Source organism: Macaca thibetana, chromosome 16 (assembly GCF_024542745.1).
Source record: "Macaca thibetana thibetana isolate TM-01 chromosome 16, ASM2454274v1, whole genome shotgun sequence".
In the NCBI taxonomy this organism is placed as follows: Eukaryota; Metazoa; Chordata; class Mammalia; order Primates; family Cercopithecidae; genus Macaca; species Macaca thibetana.
In genome coordinates, this window is record NC_065593.1 from 40,039,050 (window position 1) to 40,056,497 (window position 17,448).

The following is a 17,448-nucleotide window of genomic DNA, read 5'->3' on the forward strand; positions in this document are numbered from 1 at the left end:
TTCGTAAGTTACTTAATCTTTTTACTTGGAGGCATTGTGCATTTATTTTCCTCTAAAGTCTAATAATTTTACTAGAATATGTTGTAGAGTAATCTTTCCAGGTCAGATTTCCCCAGTACCTATATTAGATTCAGGTCTTATTTTAACTTTAGAAAGTTTTCTTGGATTATAGTTCTAAGTATTAGTGCTGTTCAGTTATTTTGATTGATTTCTTTAAGAAACTCTTTTACTTCTTGATTATACTTTCACTTTCCTAGTTGCTTTTCTTGTTTTTTCATTGCCTTTTCACTTGATTATATTCTTCCTAGGGCAACTTGTAATTTAGTTTTCATTTCTGATAGGATTTTGTCTCTTCCTTCTTTCCTAAGTTTTATCAACTCTCATTTCAGTTTTTCCTGATTTTTTTTGGGGGGGGTATCAATATCTATTATTATTATTATTATTATTATTATTGTTGTTGTTGTTGTTGTCCCAGATTTATTGAAAATAATATAGCACTGCAGAAAAAATTCAAACAGGTCCCCGAGGCGTTTTGAAATTCATCCCAACTGTAGGCTGAGTGACCTGCAGGTTGGACAGACTGCCGAAGTCCAAAAGCTTCAGCATTTCCTTAGTGTCAGGATCTACTTCAATTATCTCCTGATCCAGGGCTGAGACCTCGGGAACGTAATTGTCTCTCCTTTCTCTCTCCTCCTCCTGCAGCTTGATGGAGATACCTCTTACAGGGCCTCTCTGAATCCGCTTCATCAGATGGGTGACATAGCCTGCTATCTTGTTGCGGAGCTTCTTGCTGGGGATAATGGCGATCTCCTCGCACACGCGCTTGTTCGTGTGGAAGTCGTTGCCCAGGCGCGTGTAGTACTTCTCTATGATGACCCGGGCCGCCTTCTTCACGGTTTTGGTGCGAAGGCGGCCCATGTTGGCGGGTCCTTGGTAAAGAGGCTATTATTATTTTTTAAGCTTCTGATTTGAGATGTGTTTTTCTTAGCCTGAAATGCTTATTTGAGGATATTCCCTTGAGTATGGAGTGTGACATTACAGTTTTCTTAAGCTTTTTGGTTAAATTGTTTTGGAAAGTTTTCATCAGGAGGAAAACTTTCATTGATATCAATCTGATTTTTCCAGTTATTTTATAATGATGGAGATAGAATTTTTGTTCTATTCTTTTTTATTTCACAGAAAAAGTTCTTAGTTCAAGAGCACTCTCTTCTGTGCAGTTTATTTAATGGATCTTGTTTTGATGGTCATAGGGTAGGGTGGGTGGATTAGTAAGTTGTGTTCCGCTTTCATTTCTATAAGATCCTTAATTTTCCCTTCTTATTTCCTTCTTTCCCATCATTGCCTAGTCTCCAAGGAATTCTATCCATTCTCTATTTATCTGGTTCTTCCTCAGAAACAATGATTCTTCAAGGCTGCCACTTCTGATTGCATTCATACCTTGAAGTCTCTTTTTTGTAGCTAGTGCTAAGAATCACCAAGTCCTGACCTATGTCCAGTATTTTGGCACTTATTGTTACATTTTCTCTTTCTGGGGTTGATTTTGTTTGTTCTTCATCTCATTCATGGTTTCTCTCTATTCTTTATTTCAGAATTTTTCAAGCCTTGCCTCCTCTGTTCTCTGTAATCCAGGTTTCAGTACAGGCAAGCTGCAGGAGTTTTGTTGGAATTATTCTTTTTCTTACTTTATTTATACATACTTTAAAGGCTGTGGTGTTTTATGTCACATAGTCATATTCAAAATATGGGTCCTGCATGGTTCTATTTGCTTTCTTTGTTGATTTTATGTTTTCTAGGGGGACTGTGTGAGGGAGATTCAAAATCAGGTGACCACTGTTGATCTCTAACAAAGTTCTCTTATTTATATTTTATTTGTCATTTGGGTTTTCATTTTATGATAATGTCATATATTTGTTTTATAGTAAGCTACCTCAAATTCTTTGAAGAATAATGCAAAGTGAAAATAAATATTTACTTTTTATTATTAACAAATAAATGTAAAAAATGCTCTGCCTTGATGGCTTTTTTGTTCTTTAGTAAAATGAAGTATGAGTAACAAAAGAAAACAGAGAAAGAAAAAAGGGGAAATGAAAGAAAAGAAAACATAATGGAAAAGTAAGGAGATTGGTTATTTTGGTCTATGGATATCTTTCTTTCAAAGCAATTTCAAAGATATTTTAACATTGTTTTGAGCAATAGCAGCAAGACTTTAGCATAGGTAAAGCCTCCAAAAGTGATTGCTTTTAAGATCTATGCTATTTTGTATTATATAATACGTATCAGGAAGCTCTGCGATATTATAAAGAATCACTGCTTTATAATTATACCTCATATGTTCACACACACACACACACACACACATGTGACACATGAGCACACATATACACAATACATATACTTACTTGCTTCACATTCTGGAGCTCTTCTGTCAATTGTTTCCTTTGCTTATCTGATTCCAACAATTTTTCCTATATTTAAAAAACCACCAAATTAACAACTTGTTATGAAACTATCAACAAGTATGACTTATTAGTTCCTTGTTTCAAAGCTTATATTCCCCAAATATCAAACTGCTACAATCTGAAAATGTTGCTTCTAGTCATTTTTCCAGCTTTACATGGGGCACTTAAAAGTAATTAGTTATTTACAGTAAATTGTGATGTAAATACACTTTTTATTACCTTAATTTTGCACAATCTCAAAATGTAAGCTCAAACGGAAGCCAGTTAAGAGTACAAATGTGTAAATATTAACTGGATTTTGGTTAAGCTATCATTGCCAAAGAGATACCAAATTGAAGAGCATTATTATTACAAATTAGAATTAAAGGTCTTCGACCATACTAAAGAGGGCATATGAATGGAGACTGGCTCATCTCTTAATTTCCTAATTTAATTTTAGCTTATTCTTGGAAGATTATCCATGAAAAGACAGATATGACTAATGTAACCAAAATATAAAATAATAGTTATTAAGATTAACATTATGCATACAAATAAAATACCTTTGGATTTGAAATTAAGTGAAGTATATACCCTACAATGTCCAATTTTGTTAATTATATCTTAAATAAATCCACATTTTATTGGTCAAATCAGAAATACTAAGAGTAATTTAAGAGCCATTAAATACAAACCTGAACAGAGGAATTGCTTGAACATTAAATTGAGTGGTAAAGATTCATGACAATATTGCAATGTTTATAAGAGGCAATATCCTTTCTGGTATATTTCAGCTTATTCTTGTCTAAGAGGTGAAATGAAGGTATATGAAAATGAATGTAATATAGCAATCTAATGAATATGCCACAGGAGCCAAGAGACTGCTGGCTCCTGTGATTTTATGTTCTGGCAAGTCACCTTCACTCTTGGTGCCCTAGTTTTTTTTGTATCTGTAAATGGAAAATATATCTATTTTCCATTCACCTTTGCAAAGCAGTAGCAATGTGAATTCTGCAGAAAGGCTTCCTTAAATAAAGCCCACGACACTTTTAAAAATTATTCTTGCAAAATAAAAATTAGCTACTGACATAAAATTATCTTGGTTTCATTTTTATTTGTACTCATATTAGACATGAAGAATAGAGATGTCACAGGATAATGGAAAGTGATGAGACACCATCTAAATGCTTTATGAACTTCATTTAACAACCTCTGCTTTTATATGAATGTATAATACAAGTAAAAATACTGAAAACAAAAACATTACCTTTAACAAAATATTTATTGCTTTGTACACTACTTCACATGGCTTCTTTAACTGGCCAGCTAATAGATAGATTTTGAGGTAAAAGTAATTATAACATGTAAAATTTGCTTTTTCTGGAATTTTTGCACCATATTCTAACCAACTGAGCTAGCTGGTTGCCAGCTTATCTGGGAGTTTAGGTTTTGTCATATTAGGGTATATTCAATTACATTTCATGAACTTTAAAGGTAAATCCTAATTTATTGAATGACTCCTCAGGAAAGTCTTATTTAAATGTTCAATTAATATGGCATAGACACTTTCAAATTAACATTCTAATAATTACTATTGATATTAAAATAAAAACAAATATATCATATCATTAAATTTAACAATGATAAACTATAAGGAAATGAAAAAGATCTGAGAGCCTCTGAAAATTCTGATAAACCACAAGTCTAATGGTTTAGGCAGAGATAAGAGAATACATAAAAAGTTATCTTATTAAGGTAACCAACATTGGGGAAGTTTTCTAAGAGAATATAAGGAAACCATTGTCAATGTATTTTTAAAACTAAATTTTTATTTTCCAGCAAAACAATTGTTAAACTAAAAAATGTGGAATGATAGTGGTTTCAAAGGTAAGAAAATAAATATATAAAATACTATTAGAGTAGTGAAATTCTCATATACTTTAGGAAGGAATGTGAATTGGCAAAACCTTTTCAAAGGGAATATGGTAACATATGCAAAATTTTAAATGTCTATAATTTTTAATAAAGCAATTATATTTTCAGACATTTATTCTGTGTATATACTGTACAAATGCCCATAGATACATCTACAAAGCTGCTGAAGATGAAATTATTTTTAAAAACTGGAAATAGTCTAATGTCTATCAATAGGGAACTGGCTAAATAACCATTTAATTTATAGGAGAGTTATCGAGAAGAATTTGGTATATCTGTGTATATTAACCTGAAAAGCTGGCTGAGATATAATTCTTATAAAGAGAGAGAGAGAGAAAAAAAAAAGACGGCAAGTTATAAAAAAAAGTGTGGATGGATGAAGTGACTTACATAGAAGTGAAAATACACACATACTGGAAAAAATTTTCTTAAGGCTTTATTATTTTTTGAAGCAGTTTTGGATTCATAGCAAAATTGAGAGGAAAGTACAGAAATTTCTCACATACTCCCTGTCCCCACATATACATATATTTATTTATTTATTTTTGTTTTTCTGTTTTAAATAGTAGATACGGGGTCCTGCTATGTTACCCAGGCTGATATTAAACTCCTGAGCTCAAGTAATCCTCCTGCCTCAGCCTCCCAAAGTACTGCGATTACAGGTGTGAGCCATCATGCCCTGCCTATTTTTAAAAAATATAATGTTCTGTGTAGAGAAAAATCTATGAAAAGATAAATAATATATTTGCAACAATGGCTTCCTCTAGAGGTTGGAATTATAAAAACTAAGATAGCAAAAAAAATTTTCTTTCTTTTTGGTGTAAAGATTTTCTATTTAATAAAAATTAAATAATTGTCAATATACTATACCATATTTAATAAAATAATTTAAAAAATATGTTCCTATGGTAAATTAGTGGTAAATCAAGTGGTTATGTTGCTTTTCCTGAAGATTTGGAAAATATAGCTTTCTGTAAAAATTAGGATATAATTTAAACGTAATATTCCTCTAAAAACAGAATGAAACCATATAAAGGCAATCAAGGCTAGACATGGTGGCTCACACCTGTAATCCCAGTACTTTGAGAGGCCGAGGCAGGTGGGTCATTTGAGCCCAGGTGTTTGAGACCAGTCTGAACAAAACAGTGAGACACCATCTCTACAAAATAAAAAATTAAAAAAAAAAAAAAAATTAGCTGAGCATGGTGGCTTGGACATGTTGTCCCAGCTACTTGAAAGGTTGAGGTGGGAGAATTGCTTGAACCCAGGAGGTTGAGGCTACAGTGAGACGTGATTGTAGCATTGCACTCCAGCCTGGGTGACAGAGTGAGACCCTGTCTCAAAAACACAAAACAAAAACAAGAATCAAAAAACCAAACAAACAAACAAAAAAAATAGAAGTAAAATGTTACAGTATATTTGGGATATGTGTGTTTTTTCCTCTCTTATATAATACTGTCTTAATTCCAAGTTACGTTAGCAAAACATGATGTCCCTTAAGAATAGCCCTGCACATGAAAAAAAATGTATTTCCCAAAGAACTCACAGGATCCAAAACTGCCATGACTTGCTTTATTGGCTCTTCATCTAATTCTGCCCTGGCCACCAATGAGAGAGAATAAAAAGGGTAAGAAAGAACCTGAACAGAAGACATGAGCAAAAACCATTGTTCACACTAAATGTTGTACAGTAATGTGAAATATAAATATGTAGACCACAAAATTAATTCTCTAAAGGCTAACTGAATAAAGAATCTGATTTTTACTATTTGATATTAATATTTTTCCATTAAAAATAAAGTTAAGCCCCAATACTTCAGAATCCAATATAGGATATTTTTCTTTTTCTTTTTTTTCTGAAGAAAACATGAGGAAACTAAATTAGAGGTTACCTTAAGTGTATTTACTTCTTTAAAGGCATCATCTCTTTCACGCTTGAGCCTTTCCATTTCATCTGCTTCTAAAGAATCACAAGGAAGAAGCTGTCAACATTAAAATATAAGAGAAAAGTTGTGCATTAGATGCTAATTATGAGAGGTAACATAAAAATCCTTTTTGACTAGTCTTAGGCTTTTGTATTCTAATAACAAAATTCAGTTTCTTACGTTGGAGTCATTTGATTAGATAAAAGGGAATATTAAAGTATTAAAGCAATTTCACTCATTTAGGCTTAACTTTACATTATTGTTACTTATAATAGAATTTTGATTTTGTTGTCACCTTTATCATTATTTTAACAATATAATTTTCCTTAAAATTCCAAATTCGAAGACTGTGTTTATAATGTCAAAAAGACTTCAGGAATTACCAACATAAACTATTCCCTAAATATATTCATTCTAATAGCATGGTATCTAAGGCTAACAAAATGCTGTACATTATAAATCAGATGGTTTACATGAGCCTAGTAAAGTATATTTATCAATTATGTATCTGGTTTTAACTAAGTGAAATGTAATGCAACAGACAAGTGGCTTAAAAAGATTCCTACACAGAAATTGTAGATTGAAGATAATATTAATAATTTATGCACAAGTGAATAACAACAACAAAAAATAGCAGAGATGACCAATTCTCTTATATCTAGCATGATGTCTTTGACCATCAATTATAATGTAAAAAACAACGACAGTCTAATCAGAGATAAAAATCCAAGTTTACAGCCATCTCCTATGTGGAAGCTATAACAACTAAAGAAAATAGAATTTAAAGGATTAAGTGGAGAAAGTGGTTGTTATGTAAGCATGGGCTTAAAGCAGGGCCCTTTAGATAGGTGAAGCGAATGTGGAGTAGAAAAAAAATAATAAAAATAATAATATCAATCACTTACTGGAAACTTGTATGTGCAGATGTATTACTAAGGACTGTATATATTCAATATCAATCACCTTGTCTCCATTTTACAGATGAAGAAACAAGCTCAGAAATGTTAATAACTTGCCTAAGGTTTCACAGCTAACAAATGGCCATTCCAAGAGTCCCACAAATATAGTCTCTGATTTTTACTAAAGATTCAACAAAAAACATGGTGGAATAGATGTAATAAACTCATATTTGCTTTCCAAACTCTAGAATAACAAAAGTAGGAGTTATTCTTCCTATTTGGGGAGAATTTATTTCCCTGAACATCACTGGTTCTTTTTGGTCTGTCACATTAGCTTTTGGGTATCTATGGACATTGCCAATAATTTATATGATCTACATTCTTCATGGTTCTGTTACTCTGCTCTCTCAGAAGTACTCAATACACACACTCATAAGAATTCATTCCTAATTGTTAGAATAATTTTGAACACATTTTAAAATGTAATAATATTTCCCAGAGTGTGTTCCAAAGGATATTAACAGGCTTTGTGTAAAAGCAAAATTGAGTGGTAGTGATGGTGGTAGTTGTCAATGCTTTAGAAAAAATTAATCTTACTTCCTACATGGCGTCCAACAGCCTTAATATGCCAATGAGCATTTGAATTGCCAAAAAAAAAAGTATAATAACTTGTCATGTTTCCTCAGTAATTTCACCATACTACAAACCCCTAACCTCATCACCCTGTTGCCTTCATTTATTTATTTTTATACTAGCTCATGGAACTAAAGTATACAAAACACAATCTGGGAAACTCAGTGTTGCTACTCAGCATTCATATGGCCTATTCCATTTTTTCATTCTAAGAAGTGAAATAAGGAGGATTCAAAAGTTTAAATAAGGCTGGGTGCAGTGACCCAGGTCTGTAATCCCAGCACACTGGGAGGCTGAGGCTGGAGGATTGCTTGAGTCCAGGAGGTTGAGATCAGCCTGGGCAACATAATGAGACCTTGTCTCTACAAAAAGTAAACAAAATTAGCCAGACATGGCGGGGCACTCCTGTAGTTCCAGCTATTCAGGAAACTGAGGTGGGCGGGAGGTCAAGGCTGCAGTGAGCTGAGATTGCACCACTGCACTCCAGCCTGATGACAGGGTGAGACCATGTCTTTAAAAAAAAAAAAAAAGTCTAACATTTTAGATACCAGAGCTAAAATAATTTATTAAGAGAAATTATAGATTGGGATTTTAGGGATGTGATAATAAACTTTTGAACTTAACATCATGGAGGTAAATCATGCATAAAAGAATCCATGGTACTATTTCGAGAGGCAAAGCCTAGACTAAATAGTCATAGAACAAACTATGAATTAAAAAAATGTTTTATGATCCCACTGCTATTTTGGACTGTGCAGCAAAAACTTGCAGTCAGAGAATTGGCCATGAATGTTCCTTGTGAATTCTTTGAAAAGCCCCTTTGTGTTCAATGACTTCTTTTATACAGTTCCATTCAAATATACTTCAGCTAAGGAAGCAGCAAATGAATTGTTGTTATTTAACAGCAACAATTCCAGACAGATGCCTGTTTTCAAAATCTATCACTAACTACTGAAATTTATATTCCTTAACCTTCCACATCTGTTTTCTGTCTGGTTCTCACAATATCATTTGTGATCCTTGGATCCCCTGAACTTTGCAACAGCTGGTAAATAACATTGTAAATCATTTCTACTCTGCTTTCTAGAATCTCCTTCTGGAGATGTCAAGAAATACATACTATAGGTCATTGGACTGTGCTGATTAGGTCTGACTTCACCTCTCCTTTTACTGTTGCTGCTCCATCATATTTTAAATTACTTGACTTGTATCAATTCTGGATAACTGCTATTCTGTTGGCCATATTTCCTAATCTCAATTCATTTTAAACAGAAACAGTTACAAAACAGTTAACTTCAGTGTCAGTCTAATTTTATTGATAAGGCCTTCCATTAGAGACCTATTCAATTACCTCCTTTCCTTATAAAAGTGTGTGTGACTTTACTATCCTATTCACCTAAAAATTTCTGGGTATCTTCTTTTCTCCTTCCATTTCTCTGCTCATTCCTTTCACTTCTTATAATCTGGCTTATACATCTTTCCTCTCATTCCCATATTTCTAAAATGATTACTTCCAATTTCACCAATAAAACTGCCATGTGACAAAGAAAATTACCCCAACCAACTTTCTTCTTTGTTATATATAACAGTATTGAAGGCTTTTTTCCTTGAAATTTTATCATCTTTAGATTGTGATATCCTAATATCTCACCCAGCCTTCTGCACATTTAGGCTATTCCCAATGAGTTACTTTCATGTCTACTCCTTAAATGGAGAAAGGGGGTTTGGGAGGTTCCCCAAAGTTTGTTCCTTTTCTCCTTTTTCCCTACAAGTTCTGAGTGAGCACATTCACTGTTATGCTTCAACTATCACTTTCCAAAATATCCCCAAATTCCTTCCCAGTGTCTACTTCCTAATTTCCAGTGGCCTTTGGTTATTTGTATTTGCCAGCTTCTTAAATCTCTCTAAAACACAACCTGTCACCGTCTGTACTTTGAAAAAGGCTTTCTCCTTATTTCCCTACTTCTATTAATGCTACCTGTACCATCATATTCTTAGTTATCCTAGCCAAAACTCTGGAGTTGTTTTTTGTTTTTTGTTTTTTTTCCATTCGTTCCTCTTCCTTAGTTCTCATGTCCAAAGGGTCAGCAAGTCCTACTGATGATATATTTGTTGCAGTTGTTGTTTTTGGTAAGTAATCTAGATCTATCATGTCTTTCCTTTCTTTTCTCCCCACCTTCACTATACTTTAGTTTTTTATTATCTTTATTTGGATTATTTCTATAGTCCTCTGTCTAGACTACCTACCACCACTTTCATTCCCTTCCTAGATAACCACACATAAGATTCCTCTTTCTAAAATATCACTTTTGTCATTCAACTGTTTTCCTTAATGGCTCCTCACGGACTACTGAGTGAAGTACAGACTTCTAAATTTAACATTTACCCTTTGAGGCATAACTTCTGTCACCTGAATGAACCCAATTATCTTTTTTTTTTTAAGTAGACTACTCTCTGTGTGCATTACATTCTAATTTTTCTGTTTATGCTAATACTTTGATCACTCCCTACTCACCTCTTGAGTACATAAAATCCTACTTATCCCTCAAAATTTACTCAAATGCCAACTGTTATGAATCTTTTCTGAATGTTCTAAGCTTTATTACTCTTACGGCCTTGCCACACAATGCAGCTTTTCTTACTATAATTATTTGGGCACATGACTTTTCCTTAAAATATGTAGGCCAAGTTTTATCTATCTTAATAACATGTGAACATAAAACATGCACACTGCAGTTGTTCAATATATATTTTGTGTTTTTGTTAGGGAAGTGGCTATAAAGTATTTACTGCTATACATGGTGAGAAATATGTACATATTATGATCCAGTATAAGTGAAACATTACTCAGTTTTATCATATACAGTTCAGTTTGATATTTTCCATTTTGTTCTATTTCACTTGTTTAAGGGTAGTCGCAGAACACTAAATTGACTTAACAAGAGCCCAAACTGTGAAAATCTATTTTAGGGAATTTAGTGTTCTGTCTATAATTTTAAGATAATCCATTCATGATACAGTACTTGATTAGTCTGGTAAAATCATACTAAGATGGACTATATTCTGCTATTGCTAAGTTTAGAGTACTGCTAAATGTGGGCTCCAGCCTTGCCCTTTCTGCATATAACCTTGTGCCAGCAGCAGGTGTAGCACTGTGTGAATTTTGTAATGTAGCAATGATGATTAGACTCACAGTAAGATAATTATATTTTTGGTTCTAAATGTCATATTCTTCCAAACCCAAAAGTTGTCAAACAAACAAAAGTAGGACTGATTTTAAACTGACTCAGCAATTCCTACTTAAAAGATAGCATCTCAAGAGATTTTATAAGTCAGACAAAATAATGAGCAAAAGCAGCAAGTTACAAAAGAGTACAAATTCTATAATTCTATTTATTATGAAATTCAGTAAAAGGCAAAAATAATCTATGTTGTTATAAGTCAAAATATTGGTTCCAATGTAAAGGTGGGAAAGTGGTGGTTGACTGGGAAGGTGGCCTGAGGGAGCCTTTTGAGTGGTGATTCCACTTGAGATACATAATAAAAATTAATCAAATTGTACACTTCACATTTTTGTACTTTATTTTGTGTATATTAGATTTCAGTAACAATGTTTTAAAAAATAAATTAAGAAAGACAAGCCATCTTTATTAGCCAAAAAAAGAAAACATATGAGTGAAAGACATGTATGCCTAACAGAATGACCCAGCCCTGTTGTTTGTGAAACTGAGATGGTTGAGGGGGTAACCATAGTGGAATTTCCCACCCTCATAGACAGTTGGCATCTATAACTACAGACTGATTGACATACTTCAGATGGGGGACTAAACTGCTTTTGAACTCAAAAAAGTAGGGAATTACACTGCAAAACAATCAGTAATTTTGTATGGTGAGCCACATGACAGTAATCGTGATTTTTATAATGTTTCTTCAAACTGTTACATTACCCATTAGTGAACGTGAAACCAAAGTTTTAATGAAATACAAGTGAATATTAAATAAGAATGCAATGTACATAGAAAAGGTAACTAATGCTTTGACAGGCTTTTGCTTCAGTTATATATGTAAGTATGGTGAAAAAGTACATTTTCTTATTGTGGACTCAAGTGAAAAAATACAATACAAAATTAATACAATTCTATTACACAACATTTTGATCTGAAGCCACGAATTGGAAATCATTGACATATCGGAATTATTGACATGTCTGGAATTATTGACTCTTGCACAATTGCCATTAGCACTTTGCTTTTGCTGTCAAAGTATCACAGGTTAACACATTCTTTTTTTTTTTTTAATCCCAACAACTTCCAAACTATAAAAACATTCTTATCTGCCCTAAAATTAATTGGTAAGGAGGAAATAAATTGCTAACTTGGAGCATGACAATCCATTTGCAGCTGCTAAAAAAGATTTGCTTGCTCACAAAAAATACTCTGAATTGCCACTTCATTGGCATGTTGTAAATTACCCAACTATCTTTGCCTTCCACATAAAAAATGAGCATGGCAGCTCTGAGAACTGTTTGGCAGTAAAAAACGATGCTCCCTGCCATCAACATTAGGTAGATAAATACCCAACACCTGAATCAGCAGAATGAAAACTCTGCTACTTGAATACAGCTTTAGTTCTCTTTGAATAAATGCTACAAAATTAGTTCTGATAAATCAGTGCTTCATGCTGGGAGAACTGGGTACTCTCCTGAGGGTTATAGAACAACCAGATCTTTGGGTGACTGCAATGGGCAACATGCTTAGCAGCAAAAGAGACTGCTTACAAAAGAGAACAAAGTGATTTGAAACATTAAAAAAAGTGACATGCATCATTTTTTAAATGAGCGGTCAGATTTATTTGTTCAATAAATTAATCATATACTTATATACTCTGTGTTTCTGGAATTTGAAATTATGTAATTAATAATAAACAGTATTCAAACTTCCTGTCAATAAAGGGTATCACCTGAAAACAGTAGAGCTCTAAATATGTCCAAGAAATAAATGTGCAATTTTTGTTTTTAAACTTGAACTAAAAGTTATTAAAAACATGTAACACATCTATTCTCCCGCTTGAATTTAGGGTTTCTAGCAGCATTCAAAGAACTTGACTGACTGTATTATTTATTTAGAAGTATCACTGAAAACAGAAACAAAAATAAAGAAATATCTAAGTTAATAAGACTATTAGCAATTCAGAAAGGGGATCATTAGAACAAAAAATGTTGAAGACTTCCTGGAAAATAAAAAGAAAATGGGTATAACAAGGTTGTAAGATATAAGGTAAATATATAAAAATTAATTTTATTTTATATATAACCAAATAAATTTAAAATGAACAAATTTTTAAAATGTACCATTAATTTTAATGGCAACAAAAAGTGTAAGGTAACTAGATTATTAAAATATAATTAATTTAAAAATATGTAAAATACATTGACATCAAAGCAGATATAAATACATGAGAGCCATAACATGTTCACAGAAACTTAAATTTATAAAGATGTTGATTCTTCCCAAAATAACGTATAAATTCAATAGAGCAAGATTTTTCATGGAACTCATATGGACAAGATAAGACTGAAGATTAGCCAAAGCGATATTTTAAAAGAATGGCAGGGGTCTGGGAGGCAGTTTGGAGTGATGTCAAAGGACATAACATTTCCATAAGACAGCAGAAAAAACTTCAAGAGATATATTGTACAACATGGTGACTATAGTTAATAACGATGTATTGCATTTTGAAAATTGCTAGAGTAGATTTTAAGTGTTCTCACTATAAAAAAAGATAAATTATTTGAGGTAAAGCATATGTTAATTAGCTCAATTGAGCCATTCCACAATGTATACATATTCTAAATCATGTTGTACATAATAAACATATAAAAGTATTATTTGTCAATTAAAAGTAAGTAAATAAGATAAACAAGATAGGAGAACATCTTATCAGATATTAAGACTTATGGAGCCAAGAAATCACCAGAATAGAGTCCAGAAATTCCCAGGTAAATATGGTAATTTCATAAGGGATACAGCTGGCATGAAAATAATTATTTCATCCCATTAAAATATAGATTTATATTTTTAATATTATGTTCATAAAAATTGATCAAAAGTTATGTCATATTTCTAATTTTATTGATTAATTATGTACCAATAATAAGTATAATTATAATTCAATACAGGAGAAAATTTTAATTTGTAAAGCCTTATAAACATAGGAAAATAAAACAAATCATTTTAATTCATTTAAAGTTTTTTTTTTTTGCAGCAAAATGACAGGGTGATCATTTCCCAAGCATACAATTATGTGTTATCAGGATGAGATTCCAGGTTTATACGGAACAGAAATAAGAGCTAACAGAGAAAATGAAAGAAAAAGTTTTGAGAATAAAAGGATAATGCATGAATTTTCTTTGAAATAGATGGCTATGGGTATAAAATACTGTAGTATATAGATTCTACTGGTAACATTTAAAAGAATTGTATAATAACAGGTTTCTTTAAAATATATATATATATTTATATATCCAATGATTTTAATCACTGGAAACAAACAAAAAAAAATCAACCAATGAAAAGTTGTTATAACTATATCATAAGACTAAGTCAATTTTAAGGTAAAAAACATTCGAATGGTAGATATAGAAACAGATCTGTGTATCTAGATAGAAATTTAGTATATGATAAAGTTTGCATTTCAAATCAATGGCAAAAATGTTTAAATTGTTTAAATTGTTTAAAATGTTTAAATTGTTAAATGTTTAAATTGTTTAAAAAAAGATGGGTTTTTAAACAAATGATGGTGGAACAAAAACAAGTGGTTTGCCTTGCATAAATAAGAATGAATTTTTTAGTTAATTAAATATACAAATTATATAGAACATAAATTAAGAAGGAGGTCCTTAAGAGGATAATACTACCAAAAATCCACATTGAAAAGGACTAAAATATTCAATAATATAAATGTCAAACTTCTATAGAACACATGATTGAAGCAAATAGACTTCACAATTCCATTTTATGTAAAGCACAAAAAGAAGCAAAACCAATCTACATTGTTAGAAGGTAAAAGAGTAGTTACCCAATTTTTTTGTAGGGGTACAGGGGTGTTACTAGCAATCAAAACGGAACCTGGGGGCAGGAGAGCATCTGGTAATGTATTTATTTAATTTTATGTTTCTTGATCTGATGCTAATAAGGATGGTTTAGACTATAAAATTTCATAGTATATACACACATTATATAGGTGCTTTTCTGTGTGTATATTATAGAGAGATAAAACAGATTAGAATGGACACATGCACACATGGTATCTGTCTGTCTAGCTAGCTAGTTACAGCACGTATCTTCCACATATCAAATTGCCAATACTGGTAAACTTAGGTATGGGAGTAGCACAAGAAGCTGGTGAGAGAGGAGAATGAAGATCAGGATGAACTTTTACTTTTGATTTTAAATTGATTTGTATTTATATATTTATGCAAGAAACATGTATTATTGCTATTTTTAAGTGAAAAAAGCCTACACATATGACATATAACATTCAAGACTTGTGACTTATACGTGTCAAAGCAATTCTATAGGGCATACTCTACCTGTGAATCTAATATATTGGAAATTTCATGTGCACCAACATTTACGTCATCCAACTGCAAGCAAAACAAGTTTCTGGCAACCTGGACAAAATCTAAAATGGAACACATTTAAGTAAGAACATAGCATTTAACCCCTTCTAAATCTTACTTTATTCTGTATGAAGTTGCTAATGTTTCAAATTTCACCTGCATAAATTATCTTAAAATAGTATTGACTGAAGTGATAGGTAAATGTAGTCCAAATAAGAAGTAAGAGACAAATTGGTCTGAACTTACTTCAGTTAACTTTGCTAAAATTAATAATTCGGTTAAGATAATAATAAAGCAAATATATAGCGTGGACCTATAGTTTTTCAACCCTTGTATTATAAGTAGAACTTTTTCTGAAACATATGATAATATTATGATTTATGGCTTTTCTAGCTGGAAGAACCTGAGGTTTGATAGCAATTATTAATAGCAGCAGCTAATGTTTATGTAACAGCTGCTGTATGCCAGGCATGGTGCTTAGCAATTTCATCCTCCCAACAGTCTTCTGAGGTAGGTCCTCTTATCCTGTCCATTTTACAGATGAAAAAAATTGAGGCTAAGACAGGTTAAATAGGAAAAAGAACAGTTCCTAGGCTTCTTCTGACATGAAGAGTAACTTACTTATCTATGTATCCTCAAATATTTTCCACTTTGGCTACTGTATTTTTAATTTCCAAGAATTCTTTTAAATGTTCTCTGATTGTTCCTGTTTTACAACATTCTACTTTATTTCATGGTTGCATTACCTTCACTTATCTTTTTAAAGATGTTATGAGAGTTTGCCTGAATTTTTTGTTTTGTTTTGTTTTGTTTTTGAGATGAAGTCTCATTCTGTCACTCAGACTGGAGTGCAGTGGCACGATTGTGGCTCATTGCAACCTCCACTGCCCAGGTTCGAGCGATTCTCCTGCCTCAGCCTCCTGAGTAGCTGGGATTACAGGCATGCACCACCATGCCCAGCTGATTTTTGTATTTTTAGTAGAGACAGGGTTCCACCATATTGGCCAGGCTGGTCTTGAACTCCTGACCTCAGGTGACCCACCCACCTTGGCCTCCCAAAGTGCTGGGATTACAGGCATGAGTCACTGCTCCTGGCCTCCTACCTGAAATTCTCTTCTGTGCTTCTGTTTTTCTTTTTTTCTAAGTTCCTTTATTCTGTTTGTCTGATAGTTTGGGGTTCTATACTTTATGTTGGAGGATTTCTCCAAATCTCTGGTGACTCTTGACTATGAGTTCATATTTAAGAATTGGGCACTAAAAAAGTTGGTTGGAAATTTTGTGTGTGTAACTTGCTTTGTCAACTGGCAGTTTTCACTACAGGGAAATCTGGTGGCCAGCTGACATTTTTGTTCACTTCTTCAGAGAGAATACTATAGTCTTCTGCCTATAGTAATAAACATGGCGGCAAAGTTCCCTGAGCAATCTGGATGCATATTACGAGTGATGACTCACTATATACTCCACAAACTCCCTTGCTGCTGGCAACTATGGGTCCATGATCTCTGGTTTAATTTCTCAAAGGAATATACTTCTTTTTCCCCGGAGGTGTAGCGTGGTAGATGCCGGACTACTTAAGAAAGGGCAGAAAAGAGCATGCATAATTCTCCTTATAAAGATTTCCAACAATTCTGTTTCAATATCCTGCCTAAAAACTCAGTCTCCAGAAGTACTTAATGTCTTCAATTCCTAAATCATTTTAGGGTCAAATCAACTTGTTCCTCATTGTGATTTTCCTCTATCTTCACACACTTGGGCTTTACCTACCTCTGCTCACAAATTTGTTTACTTTCCTCACCCATTTTCCTGTCCTTAGATATTGTGGTTTTAGTTGTATATGTTTTTCTGTTTCTTATTTTCATGATTATTTTGGGATGATTTTCAAGTGGAGATGGGATGAAAAATATCTTTTTATCATCACTTAAAAACCAAAAGGTCAATTTTCTTTTTAGCAATACAGATGCTTTATAAATGATACAATGTTACATCTACTATACAAGA

At 32.6% G+C, this 17,448-nt stretch overlaps 2 protein-coding genes across 16 annotated transcripts in view; both read right to left on the reverse strand.

Annotated features, from left to right (window-relative positions):
• The window catches only part of STXBP4 (syntaxin binding protein 4), a 206,661-nt gene that overhangs the window by 126,224 nt on the left and 62,989 nt on the right, over positions 1-17,448 (reverse strand). For 11 of the 12 annotated variants that reach the window (XR_007720369.1, XR_007720370.1, XR_007720371.1 and 8 more), the window contains 3 exons: positions 15,421-15,512; positions 6,265-6,354; positions 2,400-2,465 (listed from right to left, as the gene is read on the reverse strand). Coding sequence is in view for 9 of the 12 variants with exons in the window: in XM_050764693.1 (XP_050620650.1) it covers positions 2,400-2,465; positions 6,265-6,354; positions 15,421-15,512 (248 nt within the window). In the remaining 3 variants the exon portion in view is untranslated. The remainder of the gene's footprint in view (positions 1-2,399; positions 2,466-6,264; positions 6,355-15,420; positions 15,513-17,448) is intronic. The other variant, XM_050764696.1, reaches the window with a different exon arrangement.
• Positions 464-17,448, reverse strand: part of LOC126939425 (40S ribosomal protein S17-like) — a 670,460-nt gene continuing 653,475 nt past the window's right edge. For 2 of the 4 annotated variants that reach the window (XM_050764792.1, XM_050764791.1), the window contains exon 2: positions 464-942. In XM_050764792.1, coding sequence (XP_050620749.1) covers positions 511-918 — 408 coding nt within the window. In that variant the 5' untranslated portion in view covers positions 919-942 and the 3' untranslated portion in view covers positions 464-510. The remainder of the gene's footprint in view (positions 943-17,448) is intronic. The other 2 variants (XM_050764794.1, XM_050764793.1) reach the window with 2 other exon arrangements.